The following is a 22,281-nucleotide window of genomic DNA, read 5'->3' as shown; positions in this document are numbered from 1 at the left end:
TAGCTGCATTCATAACAGCCCAGGCATTTTCCTGGAAAAGAAAAGCCTGCTCTGACATTCATATATGAGTCAAAATTACTGTAGTATGGACTCTGAGATTAGAACTCTTAGAACTTATAGTATCTTCCTCTTAAAATACATAGTTTTGATGAGCGAAAGAGGGATTCTCATGATGGAACACAGAGTAATGTACAGAATTACTGAATCACTATATTGTATACCTGAAACTCATATAACACCCTATCTTAATTATGCCAGAAATAAAAAAATAAAGCTTCAAGCATTCTGAAATCTCTGATTTGTTATAAAGTGAACTTTTTTTCTTTACAAATCCAGACACAAGGAACCCTGGGTGGCGCAGTGGTTTGGCGCCTGCCTTTGGCCCAGGGCGCAATCCTGGAGACCCGGGATCGAATCCCACGTCGGGCTCCCGGTGCATGGAGCCTGCTTCTCCCTCTGCCTGTGTCTCTGCCTCTCTCTCTCTGTGTGTGTGACTATCATAAATAAATAAAAATTAAAAAAAAAATCCAGACACATTTCAATGACCAATGTGATCCCAGTCCAAAGCACAGGGTGTCACTCCTATGGTATGGTATTGTGAACTTGAGGCCCTTCTGTACAGAATGGAACTGTGCTTCCAAGCCCCTTCTACCCATACTGTTTCTGGCTTACTCACATGCTGGCTTGGAAAATGTTAAATTTTATTCTGTTTCATGGCTTATTCAGTAATTTCCACAAGTAAAAATAAATCTGGTTCTGATTTGGCTATGTTTCTTGCATCTGGGAAAATAATTAAGATACACAAATTTAAATTTTTGCTTAGAAAACCAGGGGAATGAGATAAGTAACAATTTCTATGGATTGTTTACTAGGAAAGACAAAAATGATCAGAGGCTTTCTAGAGTTTTAGTGAAGCATCTTTAGTGTCTATAAGACTCGGTGTACTTTATAGCATTTTTTCTCTAGTGAGAACAGAAAATGCAGGGGGAAAAGATGTGTACACATCAGTGGTAAGGAGAGGACTGTTCCAGAGTCTGAGTTTTACAAGTAAAAACTACTTTAGAATTTTATCTGGCTTGATTTGGGCTTATCTTACCATCTTCTGGGAGCCACGACTGTTATTGCTATCAACCACAGTCCATCTTTCTGACAAAAATTTGGGCTTTTTTTTTTCTTTTATTTATTATTTATGATAGTCACAGAGAGAGAGAGAGAGGCAGAGACATAGGCAGAGGGAGAAGCAGGCTCCAAGCACCAGGAGCCCGACGTGGGATTTGATCCCGGGTCTCCAGGATCGCGCCCTGGGCCAAAGGCAGGCGCCAAACCGCTGCGCCACCCAGGGATCCCAAGTTTGGGCTTTATCAAGGCTAGGTATGAGGACCTTTAAAAGGGCTCGGATGCAATTCCTCAGAGTGCGTTCCCTTCCCTAGTGATCCCAGAAAGGCATATGACCTAACTGTTTCCATTTTTGTCAGAGTACCTATTTTAAGATTCCTCTTTTCTTGTCCAAGGACATCACTTGTCATTTACTTAATATATTAGCTTCTGAACTATGTATGAGTCAACAAACTTAGTTTGATGAGGTGGAGGTTTATTCAGAGTGTTCTGGGCATCAGGCACTGTGCCAGATGAGGGGACGCAGGAGTAAAGAACCACCTAGCCAAGTGCAGCAGGGGATTGCACAGTCGTCTGCACCAATGGATGGAGTGCTCCCCCTTGAAGGTGAGGGGTGTGATGCTGAGGGCAGAGGGGAGGCACGGGGTGGAGGTTTAGTTATGAATTAGCAAGAGTCCTTGGGAACCCAGGAGCAGTGCATCATGCCACACCAGAAAGGAGAGGAAGAGCAACAACAGAGGAGCTGAAGGGCCACACAGAGCCAGTATTCTTTCAAGCAGTAATCACCTGTGAAGAAGCAGCATGCATGGACTGGAGAGGAATCAACCGCACAGGCTAAGGGACCCTAGGCCAAGAACCATTCAGAGGAGTCCCTGCACACACAGAGGCTTAGAGCAATGCCTGGCTCATATGACCACCTACTGTATGCCAGCCTTATACTACCTCTCTGGCTCTTATTACTGCCCAGCTGTGTGCAGGCCACGAAAACAGGGGGGACTGCTCCAGGAGTGGAGCTGCCACTAGCCACCTAATCTGGTATCATGGCACCATTTTCCCCCAAATCACTTCCCGGCTCACCCACTGATATAGAATACCCAAGTACAAGGTGGTCCTTGGCCAGCCCAGCTCCCTGAACCGGCCAGCTTCATGCTGTGTCTTCTACACAACGTCTCACTCTGACCATAATTGGTAGGCACCACTGCCCAGGGCCTCGTTATGTTGGGGAGATGACAACATAAGAGAAAGGGAGAGCTCATCTCACAGGGGCCATCCCAAGTCTCAAAGCACCACAGCTTACCAGGCTGGGACGTGTCTTGGGGCCCTGGAACATGGACCATCCCTCCCCAAGAACTAAGGTTCCAGCACTGTCTGCCACTAGCTTCCTTGGAAGCCAATTCTCTCTCTGGACTCATTTTCTTCTGAACCACATATTGGCAAACTAGCTTGTGACTATATATCCAATAGTCAAATGCTTTAGCACCTTTGTTCCAGACTGTGAAACTTTTAACTTTCCCTTAAAAATGTTTATCTACCACAACTCGAGAGCACAGATGCAGGGAAGAGAAGTTCAGAGGTAAATGCTGGAAATGGATTAAATATACTTAACCCTAGGAAACAAAGACATTACTGAAGGCCCCAGCCCAGATGGCCCAGCCTGGCAAGGGTCCCACACCTGATTTGAGGCCCTTGAGGGCTATAATTAGCACTGTGGTGTCTTCTTAAAGCCCTTATCTTGTTCTTCCTGACTGATTTCTGAGGCTGTTATCTTTCTCAAAAGCTGCGTTTGGACCTAGCACTCTGGATTCTGTAGGTGCTTGGCTCTGGGATGGCTGGCTGCCCCGAGGCCAGGGAAAGTGGGGACTGTATTGAAGGTGCAGTATCCTTGTGCTCCAGGACACTGAGTGACTCCTTTCTAATTTTAATCAAATCTCAAAATTATCAAGTACTGAATAAATCAATTTGAAAAGAAATAAAAGGGCATCTCTAGGATGATATTTACCATCTAGAATTCTTTGCAAAGGTCTCACCAACTGAAGCCTAATTCTTTGAAAATGCCCTCTGCTAAGCAAACAATTTTATTTTCCCCAGTTTGCCTCTCACCTTCAAGTACATCTAACTTGCCTATATATTTAGAAATGCTATAGTTTCCTATCTGCCACAGAAGAAGGAGCTGCTCTCACTGCGTCTCCTTTCCTCTGTCTCCTCCCATCACAGCTGTGAGGAACGTGGACCAACAGAGCACTGCTCCAAATGGGCTCCAGGGCTCCTGCATTAAAACCAGTGCTGGGGAGCACTTGGGTAGTTCAGTTGATTAAGCATCTGACTTCAGTTTGGGTCATGGTCCTAGAGTCCTGGGATTGAGTCCCTGCTCAGCAGGGAGGCTGCTTCTCCCTCTGCCTCTGCCTGCCATTCTGTGTGCTTGTACTCTCTCTCTCATTCTCTGTCAACTGAGTAAATAAAATCTTAAACAACAACAATAGTGCTGTGCAAAAATGTAGATTTCTGGGTCTTTCGTTTCATAAAACAGAACACTGAAGTGCAAAGAGACTACCTGCCTCATTTATGGCCCAGACTTCAATTGTTCTTGGCACTCAACTGCCTGTGCTCGGGATCTATGTTTGCTGGGGACTGAGGATTAGGGGTGAGGAGTTTGGAGCAACAGGAAGGGCTTTTTAAATGAGGGTGCCTGTGCCCCACCTTAGATCTAGGGAATCCAGGTGTGGGGTCCAGGCACATGTATTTTTCAAAAATTCTACATTCAAGATGCACAGTTTAAGAACTGCCTGATGACTTAAAATTTTCAGTAATGTTTTGTCCATATAATGGGAACTTGAAAAGTAGCAATTCAAATGCAAATTAAACATTATATACTAATTATTCATAAGTAATAATTTCTATTGACAGATTTACTGTCAATTTCTGGTCACTTAACAGTGAAAATGTCAGGGGATAGGCTAGGCACCAATGAGGTTTATTTCTAACTGTCTTTAAGAACTCCATTTTGACCTGGGCCCACCAACTGACCAGAGGACCCTGCAGAAGCTCTCTCTGCCTCTGATACATGGGAATAGCCCAGTGAATTGAGGCTCTACTTATTTACAAAGCCTATAGTTAAATGTCAGATTAAAGAAAAATTCTATATCCTAGAAAAGTCATTAATAGTTCAGTAAGTAAACCGAAGACATGTCAGTTAATCTGGGTTTTTGAAAAGTACTAAGTGGGTGACCTTTCATCTCTAGGATCTTCTGGACAGTGAGATGACACAGGCAATGTAATAAAAAAAATCTTTGCCTCGACTAACAACAACACAAACTTGCGTGGCCCAAGCAGCAGGGCCAACCATGCAACAAAGCCACGGACCAGCAAGAAGGAACAAGAGACAGGCATCTGGCACAGGCTCTTCCATCCAGCTTTTGCTCTGGACCTGTTATTCTTAGATTATACTTTTAACAAAAAAGTAGTGGAGAGAGGAATGCATTTACTTGGTTTGCAGTTCAAGACCCTCGGAAACCTTGAGCACAGCACTCATCACTGTCTACAGCCCACTGCATGGAGCAGATGCATTTGAGCTGAGTTGATTTAAAATCAACTTTAGTGCAAGAGAGCTATGACAAGCTAGAATGCCCTGTTTGAAGGCATTGGTAAATATGAGTCAAAACCTGCTGGACATTTCTGTCCCTCCAGAATCTTAACAGCAAAATCAGCACCAAAATCACGTTTTCTTAGAAGGTAATATTCATCAGAGAATCACACCTATGTCTTCGGAAGAAAAAAGCCCAAACAGACTTCAAATCTTTTAGATTTTCTTCTTCTTTTAAACTTTTATTTATTTATTTTTTATTTAAGTAGGCTCCATGCCCACTGTGGAGCCCAATGTGGGGCTTGAACTCATGACCCTGAGATCAAGATCTGTGCTGAGATCGAGTGTCAGGTGTTTAGCCAGCTGAGCCACCCAAGTGTCCTGGATTTTTTTTTCTTCTTTTAAAATAAGATGAGACAGGGAGGGGTACCTAGCTGGCTCAGTCGGTAGAACATGCAACTCTTGATCTCAGGGTGGGTTCAAGCCCCATGTTGGGCATAAAGCTTATTTTCATTCATTCATAAACAAACAAACAAACAAAATAACATGAAACATGAGACAAAATTTTGGTTAGTTCTTTATTTTTCAATGATGATGTGTATTAATAAATTCTCCCTTTGAATTAGGGCTTTGCTTTGCTGTTAGGTAGAGCATATCTGAAGACAGAGGAAGCCAGGAGCTAAGATGACCTGAGAGATCATTTAGCCATGTCCACAGTAAACATTCACACCTATGAGCACCCTCAAAGCAAATATAACAGCTCTGCAGCAGAACTTCCAGGTAAATGTATTTAGTAAGAGAAGACATGTTAATATCCAACATCATCACAGACCACAGACCCTTTGCTTTTTAGACAAATACATGACAACGTGAAATCCTGAGTGAGAGGAAAGGCTTACTAGCATGGAGCAGGATCTCACCGTGACATGGAGTTCAGGTATGTACACATGGCCAGGGAGTTGCCTGCCCCAATCTATGAAACCTCACTAGAAATGCAATCAATGCATTTACCAAATTTTTTTGATTTACCAAAATTCTTCCAAAGACAATGCCATTCAATTAAAACATGTTTTTGCTTCCATACCTCCTAAAATTTTGGGGTGCTACCTGCCATCCCACACACCATAAATTAAGTAACTGTAAAAATGTATTTGCAAACTTACTATAGATATTGCATATTTGCATACTACAAATACTAAAAACAAACTATTAGATCATTCTTTTAAAGATGTCCGAGAAATTCTATGAAATACCATAGAATGGTGGGTATTGCATCTGTGTGATCCCATCATCACCTATTTAAAAAGTAGGAGAAGGGCAGCCTGGGTGGCTCAGCGATTCAGCGCCGCCTTCAGCCCAGGGCATGATCCTGGAGACGCGGGATCGAGTCCCACATCGGGCTCCTTGCGTGCAGCCTGCTTCTCCCTCTGCCTGTTTCTCTGCCTCTCTCTCTCTTTGTATCTCTCATAAATAAATAAATAAATAAATAAATAAATAAATAAATAAATAAATAAATAAATAAATAAATAAAATCTTAAAAAAAATAAAAAAATAAAAAAGTAGGAGAATATCCCCTTAATTAATAATAACAATTTCATGTTTTTCCTTTTTTCTCCTCTTTGAAATCCTATTTTCTTGCCCTTTCTCCCAAAGAATTTTATCCTAATATTTTTTTCTTGAAAGTATCAATCACTGTCATTCTTTACTTCACTAATATGCTAATAAATGGAAATTTAAATTTTAAATTTAAAAAATTTTAATTTTAGGGACGCCTGGGTGGCTCAGCAGTTGAGTGTCTGCCTTTGGCTAAGGGCATGATCCCAGAGTCCCAGGATCGAGTCCCACATCGGGCTTGTGTGGAGCCTGCTTCTCCCTCTGTCTGTGTCTCTCTCTCTCAATCTCTCTCTCTTTCATGAGTAAATAAAATCTTTAAAAATAAAAAGATAAAAATAAAAATTTTAAACTTAAAAACATTTCCTGTGACTTTGAGTCTCACTATAAGTGTTTAAAATTTTCTTCTAGACCAACTGGTCATTACAGTTATAATTGGGGCATACATGATAAAAATTACGTAAATATAACATACATATTGATAAGCAATTATTGGACACACATTCCTGGAAACATTTTGGAAATGTGTCTTTTAAGGAGATGGATTTGGTTTTGGCAAGTGGGTGGCTGGGGTGCCTTTATAGGAACACAGTTTAGTCCCTGACACCTCAATGTTGTAAGGTTCTCTTAGCTGTGAGGCTTTCACCCTGGGGACAAGACACAGGGTAGGGTTCAAGACAGTGAGGGGTGCCTTCCTTCTGCTAAGCAGGGGAGGACAACAGTAGAAGAGAGCTGGTGTGACACAGGACAGCCAGGAGGGACCACAGGGCACCTGGGCTTCCGACAACTACATTTTAGGAAAGAAGATGCACATGATTTGGGGATCAGAACATTGAAGACCTTATAATTGTCTGTGCCCATGGGCTCCTCACAAGTTTAAGGAAACTGGCTATGGGGAGAGACTGTGTTCTGCCCCTCACCTCTATGATTTTAGCCTCTCCTTTAAATAGGAGCTGAGCAAGTACTCTGAAATACTGAGCAGGGTGCCAAATTCAGGTTAGTCTGCCCTCAGCCTTGGTCTCACCCTGACCTCACCCGAGGCCCACTGAGGACAAATCCCACTTTGCCTCAGATAACCTCTGGGTTTCCACATTCGATTCATGCCCTCAAACTTGGTGTGTAAAATATATATTATATGAAGTAGATTTTACTCTGAAAATTTCACCTGATGTTTAAATTTTTTTTCTAAGGGAAAAACCAAAGCATATGAATATCTGTATAAAGAGTAAGGAAGAAGGAGGAAGGGTGTGTGAAGAATGCGTTCAGGGGAGCCTGAAAATGGCATTAGGGAATTTAAGGAATTATTCAAACCACCAACATGAGGGAAGACTTTATTCCTCATTTACTTATATGAGTGTTTCAAATGCAGAAAAGCATAAAGGTAACAAATGGCAAATCATCCCCCTCCCAGAGAATTCCTGTTGCTCTTAAATAAGTAGTACGTGTGCACGGTCAGAAAATTCACACTGTATGTGAAAAGAGATATCCTCATTTTTCCTCAAAGGTAGCTACTACTCAGGGTATCCCAGAAGCCCTTCTAGGGAAAACAAATGCATGTTTGCATTCACCCATTTCTCGTCCATTCCTTCTCTTCTTCAAAATTTAACTCAAACTTGTTCTGCATCCTGCTCTCTCCACTTAATAAAATAGCAAATACACACTCACGCATGCAGCTTTGTGCACATGCATGCACATGACACACACGCCGGCACAAAAGAGATCTTTTTAAAGAGCGGGTTCATAGAATGTTCTCATGTGCAGCCATTATCATATGATAATTATTTTAAACTGTTTCCTACTGAGTTTAGTTGTGTCTGGGTTCTTGCTATACTTCATTTCTATGCTTTGACAACCTTACTGTGGTCCACTTTGCAATTACAACCATCACCCTAGCAAGAGTAATTCTGGTTGGGGGTAATCTAAATTTTGATTCAACTGCCTTCTAGAAAGGGTGGGCCAATTTACACTTCTGTCAAGTATAGAAAAGTGTCCATTTCCCCACACCCAGTGGGAACAGGTTATCAACCACCATTTGCCAATAGGGTGAGTGAGTAAAATGTCATGTTTCACTGTTTGAACTTATATTTCTTTAATGGTGAGTGAGGTTGAACACATCTTCCTACGTTATGCTTTGATTCTGGCTTTTCTTTTTTAATGGATTTATAAAAATGCTGCTTGAATTAAAGATCTTAACCATTTTTCTTATGTTGCAAGTGTTTCCCCAGTTTGTCCAATTTATCTTTTGAGGGTTTTTCTTTTGTCATATAGAAGCTTTAAATTGTTGTGCTTTTTATATCTCTTACCTATCTGAATTTTGCAGGAGGGTGGTGGCAAGAGGCACGTTAAGAATGAGGTAAAATAAAGTATAATATTTTTCCCAAATAATTGTTTGTCATCAGACCATGTAACAAACAATCCTCCTTTTCCCCCATTACCACAGAGTGTTAATTTTACCATAAACTAAAGTCCCAGTTTTATTTGGGTCCATTTACAGACTCTCTGCTCTATTCCACTGATCTATTTCTTCCCTAATTCAGAATGGATTTAATTACTATAACTATTGTATTATTCAGAATACATTTTAATATCTGGCAGAGCTGGAGGCCTCATTTTTCTTCTTTTTCAGAAATCTCCTTGCTATTCTCAAATGTTTCTTTCTTTCTTTCTTTTTTTTTTTTTTCAAATGTTTATTTCTATATATTTGAACTGGCATCACATTTTCACAAGACTGAATCTTTTGGTCCTAGCAGAGTTTTAAAAATATTCTTTACCTAGATTACCCATATTGTTTTTATAAGTTATTACCTAAAGGATTTCTATTTTGGCTTTTTTGGTAAATGGAAATTTTTTTTCAACAGTATTTTCAAATGGCCATTATGTCTTATGAAAGGAAATAATTTTAGATAAACCTTCGAACCTACCTCCTTACCAAGTTTTCCTACTGCTTCCAGTAACTTACCTTACCTGGTGATTTTTAGATTTATAACCTTATCATCTTCAAGGGGTGATACATCTGCCTGCTCCAGGTTACTTGACCTTCTTACTTATTCCTCTTGTAAAACTGCCTTGGTCAGCAGACCCCGCACAATGCGAAGCATCAGTGGTGGGAATAGGTTTGCTGACACTGCTGTGAGTGCTTCTGGTGCCTCACTGGGGAGCATGATACTCAGATTTTGATTTAAGATACACATACACTGCCTAGAATTTGCCCTGCACCTCAGAAACTGAACCTCAGTAATGTAGCCTCCCCACTGCTGTGCCCTGCTGGGCGACCCACGCTTCTCCCTCTTTGCAGTACTCTTACCACAAGTCCTATCCTGAGGACACTTCCAATCATGGGTACATTCTGCTCCAGCATGGGGACTCCCATCTCTTGTACTATCATGGCACCCTTGCTTCTATCAGAGGGTCAGTTGGGGGTCCTCCTTGCAATTTTTTCCTCCCACCTCCCCAGATATAAAAGGAAACATTCCTATACAAGGTGGCTTGGGAGCCTGATGGACTATGTAGGTCAGAACCTGGGTCCTGGATGCAGAGCTTGTCGCATCAAATGATACTTCTCCCTGGTTTGATTCCTATGTATCTATCACTGGAGAGAACTAGCTCTGGGCATGGAGGAATCTCTGTCTTCCTACCCACACTCTGCTATAAGCAGAAAGTCAAAATGAATATCTCCAGCATCATCTCTAGTAGAATGTGGAAACCCCTGGGAAGAAGTTTCTACTTTCATAGCATTTTTGCTGCTTTTGCCCACACTTTCTCGTTCTCCCTCATTCCATGCAAGATATTATGCAAGATTCTATTTACTCACTTCTCCTTACTTAATGTTTCTGTAGAAGGCAGGCTTAGAAACTGTGGGGGCTGCCCTAGGATGATTCTTGGAAATCCCTGTCTTGTTCTTTTGCTGAATGCTAGGTCTATTTTTTTTTTTAACATTGCTCAAAAAACAAACAAAAAAAAAAAACAAAAAAAAAAACATTGCTCAAATACTTTTGTTTTGTTTAGTTTAGTTCTTTAAATCTATTCATTGCTCATATTATTAGGATCTTGTTTTGTTATACCATCCTAAACTGGAGTCTTCTGTATTTATTTAAGCTAGTAACTTCAAGGCTGAAGGAGATGCTGAGAGTGAGTCCTCTAAATTATGGCCCCTGGCATTTGCTAAAAAAATATACTGATTTTCAGGACAAGTTGCCCTTACCTGATGCTTGAGTGCTTCCAAAGACTCAAACTCCAATCTGGCCAGTTTCATCTGGATATGCCGTGGTTTGTCAGGGATGGCAAATGCAAGTATAAACTTTAAAGCCAGGAGTGCATGCTGAAAATAAGAAAGAGTATATGTTGATATGGCACATTAGACCACATGTGCAATGAAACAAAATAGTACCTAAGCAATCTGTGATTCTTCTCATGAATCTTAGGTAATTTCCAATGACTGGCCTGTGATGTATCAGAGATCAACCAGGCCCAAGAGTTATATTTAACGCACCCCACTGTGGCCCACTCAATAACTACCATCTTACTTTGCTTTACTCTTTTAAAATCAGTATTCCCTTAAATTGGTATCATATGCTACTTTTAGTGTTTTATAGAAAAATGAAAGTTATTCTGAAAAGTCTTTCACAAAAAAATTTTTTTTTCTACCTGTGTCTAATTTCCCAAAGTATCTCAGCATATGACATGGGCAGACTCTTTGCCTAGTAACATCTTCCCTGTGCTATGCTACCTGAATGAAATGTATATCATTTTAAATACCAGGTGCCTTGAATCCTCTACATCCCCAAAAGTGCCTGGTGCAGTTTCTTTCTGATAATCAATAAATATGGATGAATTGGTTGGCTGTAAATATAATATCTTACCCTGCTGACTCTGTATACTATAGGGCCGGTACACAGAAATAGAGTGTATCCATTAGAACGTGTGAAGCTTAGAACTCTTCTACACTAAAATCATACAGAGGTTCTCTATACCATAATGATATAAGGTTTATAATTACGCTTTTTTTCTCTGCAAAACCGAGTAAGCCAAAGGGACCTCAAATGCATGGCCTTGACCTATTGATGCTTTTGCAATTCTAGTATCATCTTGTGATCCAGGATCAACACCCACACAAGTCTGAACGATGAAAAGAATAAACCTGCCTCTTTGATGACAGCATGAATTACTAAATACTAAAAGCTGTGAGATGATTTTTAAAGGTGAGAAATAATTAAAAGATATTTCGAAAATCAGTGAAGGAACTAGAACAACCTCTAAGAAATGTTACATTGAATTATTGACAGAAAAAGAGGACAGCTTAAAAAAAACTAAATGAACCCCTTACTGTGGTATTTTCTTTTTTTTTTTTTCAATTTTTATTTATTTATGATAGTCACACACACAGAGAGAGAGAGGCAGAGACATAGGCAGAGGGAGAAGCAGGCTCCATGCACCGGGAGCCCGACATGGGATTTGATCCCGGGTCTCCAGGATCGCGCCCTGGGCCAAAGGCAGGCGCCAAACCGCTGCGCCACCCAGGGATCCCACTGTGGTATTTTCAAAAGGAGGATGAAGTGTGAATACCACATGGGTATCTTCTGGGAGAAGCATGAAATCATGAAGGAAATCACCATCATGCCAGAACAATCAATAATTTAATCCAAAAGCCTGAAAATGGGCAGAGCCCCAGGGACTCTAGGTATTAACAAGAGATCTGGAGTGAGCCAGGGCCAGGCGGTCTCCACCACAGTGTGACTGCTCTGACCAAAGACACCTGGAAGGTACTGATTAAGCATCTACAGTGTGAAAACTAGTAGATAACAGCATGGATGAGGTGACATCATCTGTTGTAAGTCTGAACTAATTGAGTTATTAAACGAACAGGAACCTGGATAAAATCTACAAACAACAAACAACTCAAAAAGGTATGCTGTATCTTTATTGCATTCTATTGGGAGTACTGACATTTAATTTTATGTAAGACTTAACCTCTTCAGTGGAAATACTAGACAAGACATGAAGAAATGAACAGATGAAAAGAAATCTTCCATGTTTTCCAAAATAGGGTGTTCCCAAACTTCCAGAGCCCTACCATGAGTCAGGTCACTGGCCTCTCTCCATCTCTCCCAACAAATCTGTACCCATTTTTTCTTCTTTGGAGTCTTGGAGGGAACCAGGGAGAAAAAAGACACTGCTGAGATCTTCCCTTGGATACAAGGTGCCTATAAGATGTGTCACCTCTCCTTTGGGAACTGGGACCAGTTACTGGGCAACCGAGCAAGGCTGCTACACAGACCTCAATGCTCATATGTGCCATACAAAATGTTCATAACCCTCATGAATTAAAAATATTGGTGTTTATTAGACAAGATCAGTTAAAATAGGAAATCATTTTAACATAGTTAAAACACTTCCATAGCAATAAGTTTTTATGAGTAGCTCTGTAGTTTGTTTTCCTAAAATATTTTATACTAATTTTTCTTTAAGATTTTACTTATTTATTCATGAGAGACACAGAGAGAAAGAGGCAGGGACATAGGCAGTGGGAGAGGCAGGCTCCATGCAGGGAGCCGGATGTGGGACTTAATCCTGGGACTCCAGGATCAGGCCCTGAGCCAAAGACAGAGGCTCAACCACTGAGCCACCCAGGCGTCCCTACATTAAATGTTTTTAAAGGCCTCTATGTAGAGAAATCCGTTTCTTTTGAACTGTATTTGCAAAATAGATTCGTAATAGACCTTCTTATTTTAAGCTTTTAAATTCCTACTGAACACCTTCAGGGTTATGCTCCTTGAAGAGTTCCACACAAACCACACAGCTGAATTTTTTTCTTTTTTCTTTTTTTTAATAAATTAATTTTTTATTGGTGTTCAATTTACCAACATACAGAATAACACCCAGTGCTCATCCCGTCAAGTGTCTCCCTCAGTGCCCGTCACCCATTCACCCCCACCCCCGCCCTCCTCCCCTTCTACCACCCCTAGTTCGTTTCCCAGAGTTAGGAGTCTTTATGTTCTGTCTCTCTTTCTGATATTTCCCACATTTCTTCTCCCTTCCCTTATATTCCCTTTCACTATTATTTATATTCCCCAAATGAATGAGAACATATGTTTGTCCTTCTCCAATTGACTTACTTCACTCAGCATAATACCCTCCAGTTCCATCCACGTTGAAGCAAATGGTGGGTATTTGTCATTTCTAATGGCTGAGTAATATTCCATTGTATACATAAAGCACATCTTCTTTATCCATTCATCTTTCGATGGACACTGAGGCTCCTTCCACAGTTTGGCTATTGTGGACATTGCTGCTAGAAACATCGGGGTGCAGGTGTCCCGGCGTTTCATTCCACACAGCTGAATATTCCTTAGCTTGCTACTAGCACCATAAAAGCCAGAGGGAAGTCCATCCTCTCACATTTATCAGTGTCTAGTGTGCTAGGCATGGGCCACATGTCGAAGGATTCTATAATGAACGAGATGATGTTCTGGCACACAGTGTAGAGGAGGACATGATTATAGGCCATCCCTTAATGCCATGTGTGATTGGTACTGCCCAGTATACACAGGACAAGGAACTGCTAGTTATCCCAGTTTGCAGGAGTTTTAAGAGGACTTCCTGAAGAAAGTATGTTTGAGCAGAGACATTCAGATGAGGAGTTGGCTAGGAAAGGGGAGGAGCATTCCCAGAGAGAGAACAAATGCACCAAAGAATGGTGGGGTTGAGGAGAGAGGGCCTATGGGGGACTGGATGACACAGAAGCTGAGTGAGGAGGCACTGGAGGTACCAATACAGGAATGATGGGCTCAGATTTGTCCATTTGTGGCAGAGAGAGTGGACAAGTGCGGAGGCTACAGCAGCACAGGCAGGTCAGCAGGGCAAGCTGATGTGTGTGAGATCAATGAGATGGAGCTTCCAGGAATGAATGGAGGGTTCACCAGCAGAGGACCAGACAGGCCTCCATGGCTCCTCCATGATGATGTGCACAGAATGAGGAGCAGGCTGGAGGGAGAAGGTCTACGTGGGCGATGGACTTTTAGGTGTCTAAGTAGAGATGCTCAACAGGCTCTGGGGTAGAGAGGCCTCACATTCATGACAGGGCTGGGGGCAAATGTCTGGGAGTCTGGGGTATGTGCATAAGTGGCACATAATGTCATGGGAATGGGTGAGACTCACAGGGATGCACAGTGAGGGAGAAAAGATGAGATGAGGCAAGAAGATGGCACAGGATAGAACTGGAGGAACGTAACAGGTGTGATGAACAGAGGGAGAGGTCAGAAATGTAGCTTGAGAAGCAGCACATGGAGGAAGGCAAAAATCTGGGAGGTTCTGGGGCTACAGAAGCAAAAGGGAGAGAAAGAAGCCACTCAAGGTGGGCACTGGAAGGTCAAGTATGTGGAGGCTGGGGAGAGGCTTTTGGTAATTGGTGGGAGTGTTTTCAGCTGAGTGGAAGTCACAGAAGTAAGACAAAGTGGGCTGAGAAGGGCCTGGGAAGCAAGGCTGGAGAAAGGTGGACCACAAACAGGGTTCAGAAAGTGGAAGGAGGGAGAGTAAAAGCTGAGGTAGTAGCTGGAAGGGAGACCTGGCCTAGCCAGGTGTTTTGGTTTAAAAGTCTAAGCCTTGAATGGTAAAAGATGAAGACCCTGGAAGGAAAAGTCTAGGGCATGGACCAGGCCACCGTGCAAGGCAGGGTCTTCACCATGGTCTGACATTGTCACACTGAGGGGGAGTCGACCTGGGGAAACAAAGGCATTGGGGGCACTGATTTTAAAGAAGAGAAGAATTTAAAAGAAATTTATTGTTCAGAATATACAACGCAGACTTAAAATGAGGAAGGACAGGTGAGAATCCCACAGTGTTCCCATTTTTCTTTTAGAGACCTAATCTTAAACCATCACTAAGTATCCTTTCCTCGAAACAGATCCTCCTAATCTTTGGCAGAAAAAAAAAAAAAAGTGTCTTAAGCAGGAAAAAAAAAAAGCCAATTTTATTAACTAGATTTAGGAGAAAATATATCAGCATCTTGGCAATGTTTTCTTTGGATAGTTGGCAATACAGGCAATCTCTTTATCTTTAGGCTCTAACAAACACGCATTACTTTTTCTTCCCAACATTTTTTTTTTCAGTTTTTAATTCCAGTTAACATCAGTGTTATATTAGTTTCAGGTGTACAATACAATGATTCAACACTTTCATACAACACTCTGTACTCATCACAAGTGCCCTCCTTAATCCCCATCACCTTACCCATCCTTTCACCCGCCCCTTCCCTCTGGTGACTATTAGTTCTCTATAGTTGAGTGTTTCTTGGTTTGTCTTTTTTCCCTCCTTTGCTCATTTGTTTTGTTTCTTATATTCCACATATAAGTGAGATCATATGGTATTTGTCTTTCTCTGGCTGACTTACTTCGCTTAGCATCATACTCTTTAGCTCTGTGTTGTTGCAAATGGCAAGATTTCATTCTTTTTTATGGCTGACAGTCCATTGTATGTATATACCACATCTTTATCCATTCATTCATCAATGGACACTTGGCCTTGCTCTATAAATAATGCTGCTGTAAAAATAGTGGTGCATGTCATGCATTACTTTTATAATGGGGGGAAAGCACTTCTGTGAGAAAGAACACAAGGATTCCTCACAGTTAGAGAAGGTCATTGAGAAGACATGACCACTAGTGGACCTGTGAGCTGGACCTAGGTAACTGGAGGCTGCTCACCTTTCCCCCCATCCTTGGAAAGTGAGAATGAGGCTTGCCTTTTCTGCTTCCAGAAGCTGCTACAAGGACACAGCCTTGAGATGGTGATGTGGTATTGAGAACACCTGCATGGTATCCACGTCTGAACCCATTTAAGGCCTTGCTATAAACTTTTAAGATGTTGTGGGCAGGTGCAGGGATCCATTCGTCTTGCTGCCACCCAAGACAAGCCTCGTATGTAAGTTCCCTTCGCTATTAAATCTGCTGCCCACCAACGTGGAGTGGCCAGTCCCTTTATTCCATCTCTCCCTGCCCTCCGCACTCAGGGGCCAGCTCAGATTTTACCCAGGAAGCTCCTCAGAGGGCTGTGATTCAACACTCACTTAAATGTATTACATCTGCCAAAGTTCCTTACCCCACCTCACTGTAACTGCCGTATGTCCAGTAAACAGACCAAAACAGGATAACTTGCAGCCCAGGAAGTCTGGCTTTCAATATGAGGTCCAAGAATAAAATAAGTTGGTGAAGGCTGTCACTTTGCATTCATTCATTCTGCAAATATGTAGAGCACTTACAGCCAGACTGTCTAGATGGTAGCCTTCTTCCATCACTTCCTTCCCTCCTCAAATCTTCTATCACACTGATCCAACCCCTCACCCCACACTACTCTGTGACACTCCCCAGAAGTTCCACCAATTTCAGGTTTATTGGTTTAACATACCCCTGGGTAGGTGAAGGAGCATTACCATTCACCGGTAATAACTGTCAATTAATTCAATTAGTTGGTGCTAGCAAACTCCGTCCTCCACCCATCCCCAATACTCTTGAGTGCTCACAAGTAGTGGGGAAATGTCACAGCAGCTTCAGGAGTGGGGTACTGGCTTTGAGGAAGAGAAGTAAAGAGGAGAAGAAAGGAAATAACACTGTCTTGATGCTCAGGAAAGGATAAATTAGACATCCATCCTCCACCGCCTTCTCTTTACTGGTCTCTTTTAGTCAGGATCCAGGGTTCAAGTTGATGGGTTAAGTATGCTTTTTTTTTTTATTATTAAAAAAAAGTTTAAAAAATTTTAATTTAAATTAAAAAAAATTTTTAAGTATGCTTTTGTGGGCTAGCCTGGAAACCTAAATAACAGTTACAGTACCATGTTTCAAAAAAAAAAAATCAATTTTTAAAATGTTTATATTTTCCCTACAGCAAATCTGTTTCAAGGCTGGGAACTGTTTTATGCTAACTGAACTGAGAAAAAAAAAATTGTAAGAGTCATTTTAGCTATTTCTACTTGTTTTCATAAATAAAAGTGAACCTAAGACAAAATGTGAATCTAGTCAGATTTGAAGAAAAACATATTAAAAGATGAATAGTTGGGTTGGCTTTTCATAGCCTGTCTATGAAAAGAGAAGACATTTTATGGGCATGATTGTGATTCTTCTTTCATTGACAATCTTTTAAAGTAAAGCTCACAAAATTTTATCCAAAGTAAAGAAGAAAAAAAACAGTGGGGGGTGGGTGGAAGATGGGCAGAATTTTAAAAGTGATAAATACAAAGAAGTTGGCTTCCCATAACAATATGCTTCAAGTAATGATTATAGGGTGTCTTTAGAAAGAAGAAAAGGACAAGACCAGAGAACATTAGCATTCAGAGCTAAGTGTTTTCCAGTGCCAGAGTACAGTACTGCCTACCCTGCCATCAGTGCCACCCACCTCTGGTCACCACAGGGCGGGTCAAGCTCTTGGGAGTCTTGTGGCAGGTGCAGAGAGTGTGAGCAGAACCTTTTTATTTTACAAAAACTAGAAACTATGACACGATTGACAGTAGCAGCTGTGTTTGTAGCAGCATGTCCCCAACCTCATCTCTTATGAAATACAAAATGCAAATTAGAGATGAGTCCTTAGAATTCTGGAAAGCTAATTTGATCTCTACATCGGAATGTCAGCCATGCTACCGCTCCCCATTCAGAGCCCCGTCACTACTGAATAAAAGAAACTCCCAAAAAGCATCCTCTGCTGATTACCAAATTATATGCCAAATGCCAATTAATAAATGATTAAAGGATCCAAGATTTTAAAAATTATGGAATTAGATCCTTAAGAAAAAACCTCAGGAAAACAGAAATACAACATACCAAAATCTATGGGTTCCAGCAAAAACAGTTCTAAGAGGGAAGTTCACAGCAAATAGAGGCCTGCCCCCAAGAAACAAGAGATATTCAAATTAACTGTTTAACTTTAAACTCTAAAGGAACTAGAAAAAGGAAAAAAAAAAAAAAGCCCAAAGTTGGTAGAAAAAAGGAAATAATGGATTGGAGTGGAAATAAATGATATAGAGACTACAATCAGAAAAGATTAATGAAGCTAAGAGCGGGTTCCTTGAAAAGAAAAATAGTATTAACTAATCTTTAGCTAGATTCATCAAGAAAAAAAAAGAGAGGACTCAAATAAATAAAATCAGCAATGAAGTAGAAGTTACAACTGATACCACAGAAATATAAAGGATCATAGCAGATTACTAGGAACAATTACAGGCTAACAAGTTGGACAATTTAGAAATAATGGATACATTCCTAGAAACATAAAATCTTCCAGACTGAATCATGAATAGAAAGTCTGAATAGATTACTAATAAGGAGTTGAATAAATAATCAGATAGCTCCCCAAAAATAACAGCCCAGAGTCAAATGGCTCTACTGGTGAATTCTACCAAACATTCAAGTAAGATTTAACACCTATCCATTTCAAGCTCATCCAAAACACTGAAGAATAGAGAAAGCCTTCCTCATTCTATGACACCAGCATTACCCTGCTCCCGAAACCAGACAAGAACATCACAAAAAAAGAAAATTACAGGCTGGCGATAAAAATAGATGCAAACTTTCCCACCAACAAAATATTAGCAAACTGAATTTAAGACACATTAAAAGGATCATACACCATGATCAAGTGGGATTTATTCCAGGAATGAAAGGATGATTCAACAATTGTACACTAATCAGTACTACATTAACAAAATGAATGATAAAATCTTATGATCATCTCAATAGATGCAGTAAAAGCATTTAACGAAATCTAACATCTAATTATCATAAAAATTCCTAACAAAGTGAGTATAAAGGAAATGTACATTTCCTTAACATAATAAAGGCCATATATAACAAATCCACAACAGGCATCGTACTCAATGGTGAAAAGTTGAAAGCTTTTAAGATCAGGAATGAAGACAAGAATGTCCACTATTCCCACTTTTATTTAATACAGTACTGGAAGTCCTATCCACAGTAATTAGTTAAGAAAAAGAAATAAAAGGGATGTAAATTGGAAAGGAGTAAGTGAAACTGTCATTATTTGCAGATGACATGATGTTATATATACAGAAAATCCAAAAAACTGTTAGAATAAATGGATTCCATAAATTTGCAGATAAAAGATTATTCAAAAATCTGTTCCATTTGTATACTCTAATAACAAGTTATCAGAAAGAGAAATCAAGAAAACAATCCCATTTACAACCGCATCAAGAAAGAATAAAATACCTAAGTACAAATTTGGCCAAAGAGGTAAAAGACTCTATGAAACTATAGATATGTACTATGAAAACTGTAAGATATTGACAAACTGAAGAAGATAGAAATTAATGGAAAGATATTCTGAATTCATAGACTGGAAGAATTAGTATTATTAAAGTGCCCATACTGCCCAAAGTAATCTACAGATTCAATGCAATCCCTATCAAAATTCTAGAACTAGAATGAATAATTCTATAATTTTCATGGAACCACATAAGGCCTCAATAGCCAAAACAATCCTGAAAGAGAACACAATTAGAGGCCACACACTCCCTGATTTCAAACTTCAGTACAAAGAGTACTCAAACAGCATAGTATTGACATAAATGAAACAGAATAGAGAGCTCTGAAATAAACACATGCATATATGGTCAATTAATTTATGACAAAGGAAGCAAAAACATACAATAGGGAAAGGAAAAGGTTATGGGAAAACTGGAGAGCTATATGCAAAAGAGTGAAACTGGACCACTATCTTACAATATATGTAAAAATTAACTCAAAATGGATTTAAAACTCCATAAAACTGTAAAGCTCCCAGAAGAAAACCTAGGTGGTAAGCTCCAAAATATATAAAGAACTCAGTAACAAAAAACCCCCACAAACCATTCAATTATAATATGGACAGAAACATTTTTCCAAAGAAGACCTACAGAGGCCAATAGGCACATGAAAAGATGCTCAACACCACTAATCATCAGGGAAATGCAAATTAATACCACAATGAGATTATAACCCCATACCTACCAGAATGACTATTATCAAAATGACAAGAAATAACAAGCATTGGCAAGGATGTGGAGAAAAGGGAATCTCTGTGCAGTGTTGATGGAAATGTAAACTGGTGCAGCCATTATGGAAAACAGTATGGAGGGTCCTCAAGAAATAAAGAATAGAGCTACCATATGACCCAGCAATCCCACTACTGTACATCTACCTGAAGAAAATGCAAACACAAATTTGAAAAGATATATGAACCTATATGTTCACTGCAGCATTATTTATAATAGTCAAGATATGGAAACAACCTAAGCATCCATCAATGGGTGAATGGACTACTTTCCAGCCATAAAAAAAAGAATAGAATCCTGCCACTTGCAACAATAAGGATGGACCTTGAACACATTATGCTAAGTGGAATAAGTTAGAGAAAGGCATGTACTGCCTGATTACACTTATATATGGAATCTAAAAAACAAAACAATAGAACAAAACCCAGATATGTGGGTTGCCAGAGGGAAGGCAGCTTGGTGGGTTGCAATGGGTGAAGGGGATTAAGAAATACAAACTTCCAGTTGTAAAATAAATAAGACACAGGAATGGAATGTACAGCACAGGGAATATAGCCAATTATATTAACTTTGAGGGCGCCTGGGTGGTTCAGTTGGTTAAGTGGCTGACTCTTGATTTCAGTTCAGGTCATGATCTTAGGGTTCTAGGATCAAGCCCTGAGTCAGGCTCTGTACTCAGGCGTGTGCTCTCTCTCTAAAATAAACAAATAAATCTTTAACAAAATACTAACTTTGTAAGGTGAAAGATGATAACTAGATTTATTACAGTGACCATTTTGTAGTGTATACAAATGTCAAATCACTATATTGCACCCTTGAAACTAATATAATTTTATTTTTTTCCACTGAATTTTACTTTTTAAAAAAGATTTTATTTATTTATTCATGACACACACAGAGAGAGAGGCTGAGACACAGGCAGAGGGAGAAACAGGCTCCATGCAGGGAGCCTGATGTGGGACTCGATCCCAGGATTCCAGGATCACACCCTGGGCCAAAGGCAGGCACTAAACTGTTGAGCCACCCAGGGATCCCCTAATATAATGTTATAAGTCAATTATACCTCATTAACAATTTAAAAAGAACATGAAAAAAACCTCAGGGATTTTCGTTTTAAGATGGTAGATACATCTATTCTTCTGCCTCCCTGGAGTCTCCTGAAATGACAGAAATATATACTCTAAAAAGAATGAGACTAGGAACAAAGAGAATTTTTGCCAGAAATCCGAATATAGGACTGATGGAGTAGAAAGTCTAGAATATTTCCTGACATAAAGGCAGGTCTTCCAAAAGAAGACTCAGAGAGAGGCCAATGTCAGATTCAATCCCACAAAAGGAAAGGATTGGGCCAGTGAGTCAACACCAAAGTGAATGTACTAAAAACTTGCCTTCAGAAAAATGAGGGCCATAGGGAGCCTTTTCTTACTCTAAGAAAGTGACTTGCAGGTTCTACTCTTGCACTAAAGCCAGTGACTTCCCCTTTAAAGTAAGCATGTGATCATCTGGGAAAGCATTTTGTGTGGGGCTGCTAGGCCCAAGAGAGAAAGCCAAGCCCACAGTCATACCAGGCTCCTACTAAATACTTAAGAGGCCAGAGTGATGTCAAAAGCCCAAACCTTGTTCCCCCAAAAGAGACATAGACTTTACAGCAATATACAGTCCAAAAAGCCTTTAGGAGAACTCCAGAAACCAGTTAAGAAGCTGCAGTACTCCAGGCAAGCACAAAGCCAAGAACAGTGACTTTGGAATATGTAAGAAAAGCCATTAGATTTCACTGCAAGAGCTCTTTCTTCAAGCTGGCACAACTCAGCACAATTGGGAGAAAATACCCAATTCATGGCTCCTCCCTTAGGAGAGGAGAAGAGTACAATGTACATTCAATGTTCCAGCTTTTCAGGGGACTGCTCCAGGGACTGATTTCTATCTCAGTAGACTCAGAGTG

At 40.3% G+C, this 22,281-nt stretch overlaps 1 protein-coding gene across 2 annotated transcripts in view; it reads right to left on the bottom strand.

Annotated features, from left to right (window-relative positions):
- Nucleotides 1-22,281, bottom strand: part of ANO10 (anoctamin 10) — a 227,894-nt gene that overhangs the window by 52,214 nt on the left and 153,399 nt on the right. For both annotated transcript variants that reach the window (XM_038570265.1, XM_038570264.1), the window contains one exon: nucleotides 10,509-10,625. In XM_038570265.1, coding sequence (XP_038426193.1) covers nucleotides 10,509-10,625 — 117 coding nt within the window. The remainder of the gene's footprint in view (nucleotides 1-10,508; nucleotides 10,626-22,281) is intronic.

The sequence above is a fragment of the Canis lupus genome, chromosome 23, assembly GCF_011100685.1.
Source record: "Canis lupus familiaris isolate Mischka breed German Shepherd chromosome 23, alternate assembly UU_Cfam_GSD_1.0, whole genome shotgun sequence".
Taxonomy (NCBI): domain Eukaryota; kingdom Metazoa; phylum Chordata; class Mammalia; order Carnivora; family Canidae; genus Canis; species Canis lupus.
The sequence above is the reverse complement of the archived record's forward strand: the minus strand, read 5'-3'. Positions and strand labels throughout refer to the sequence as shown.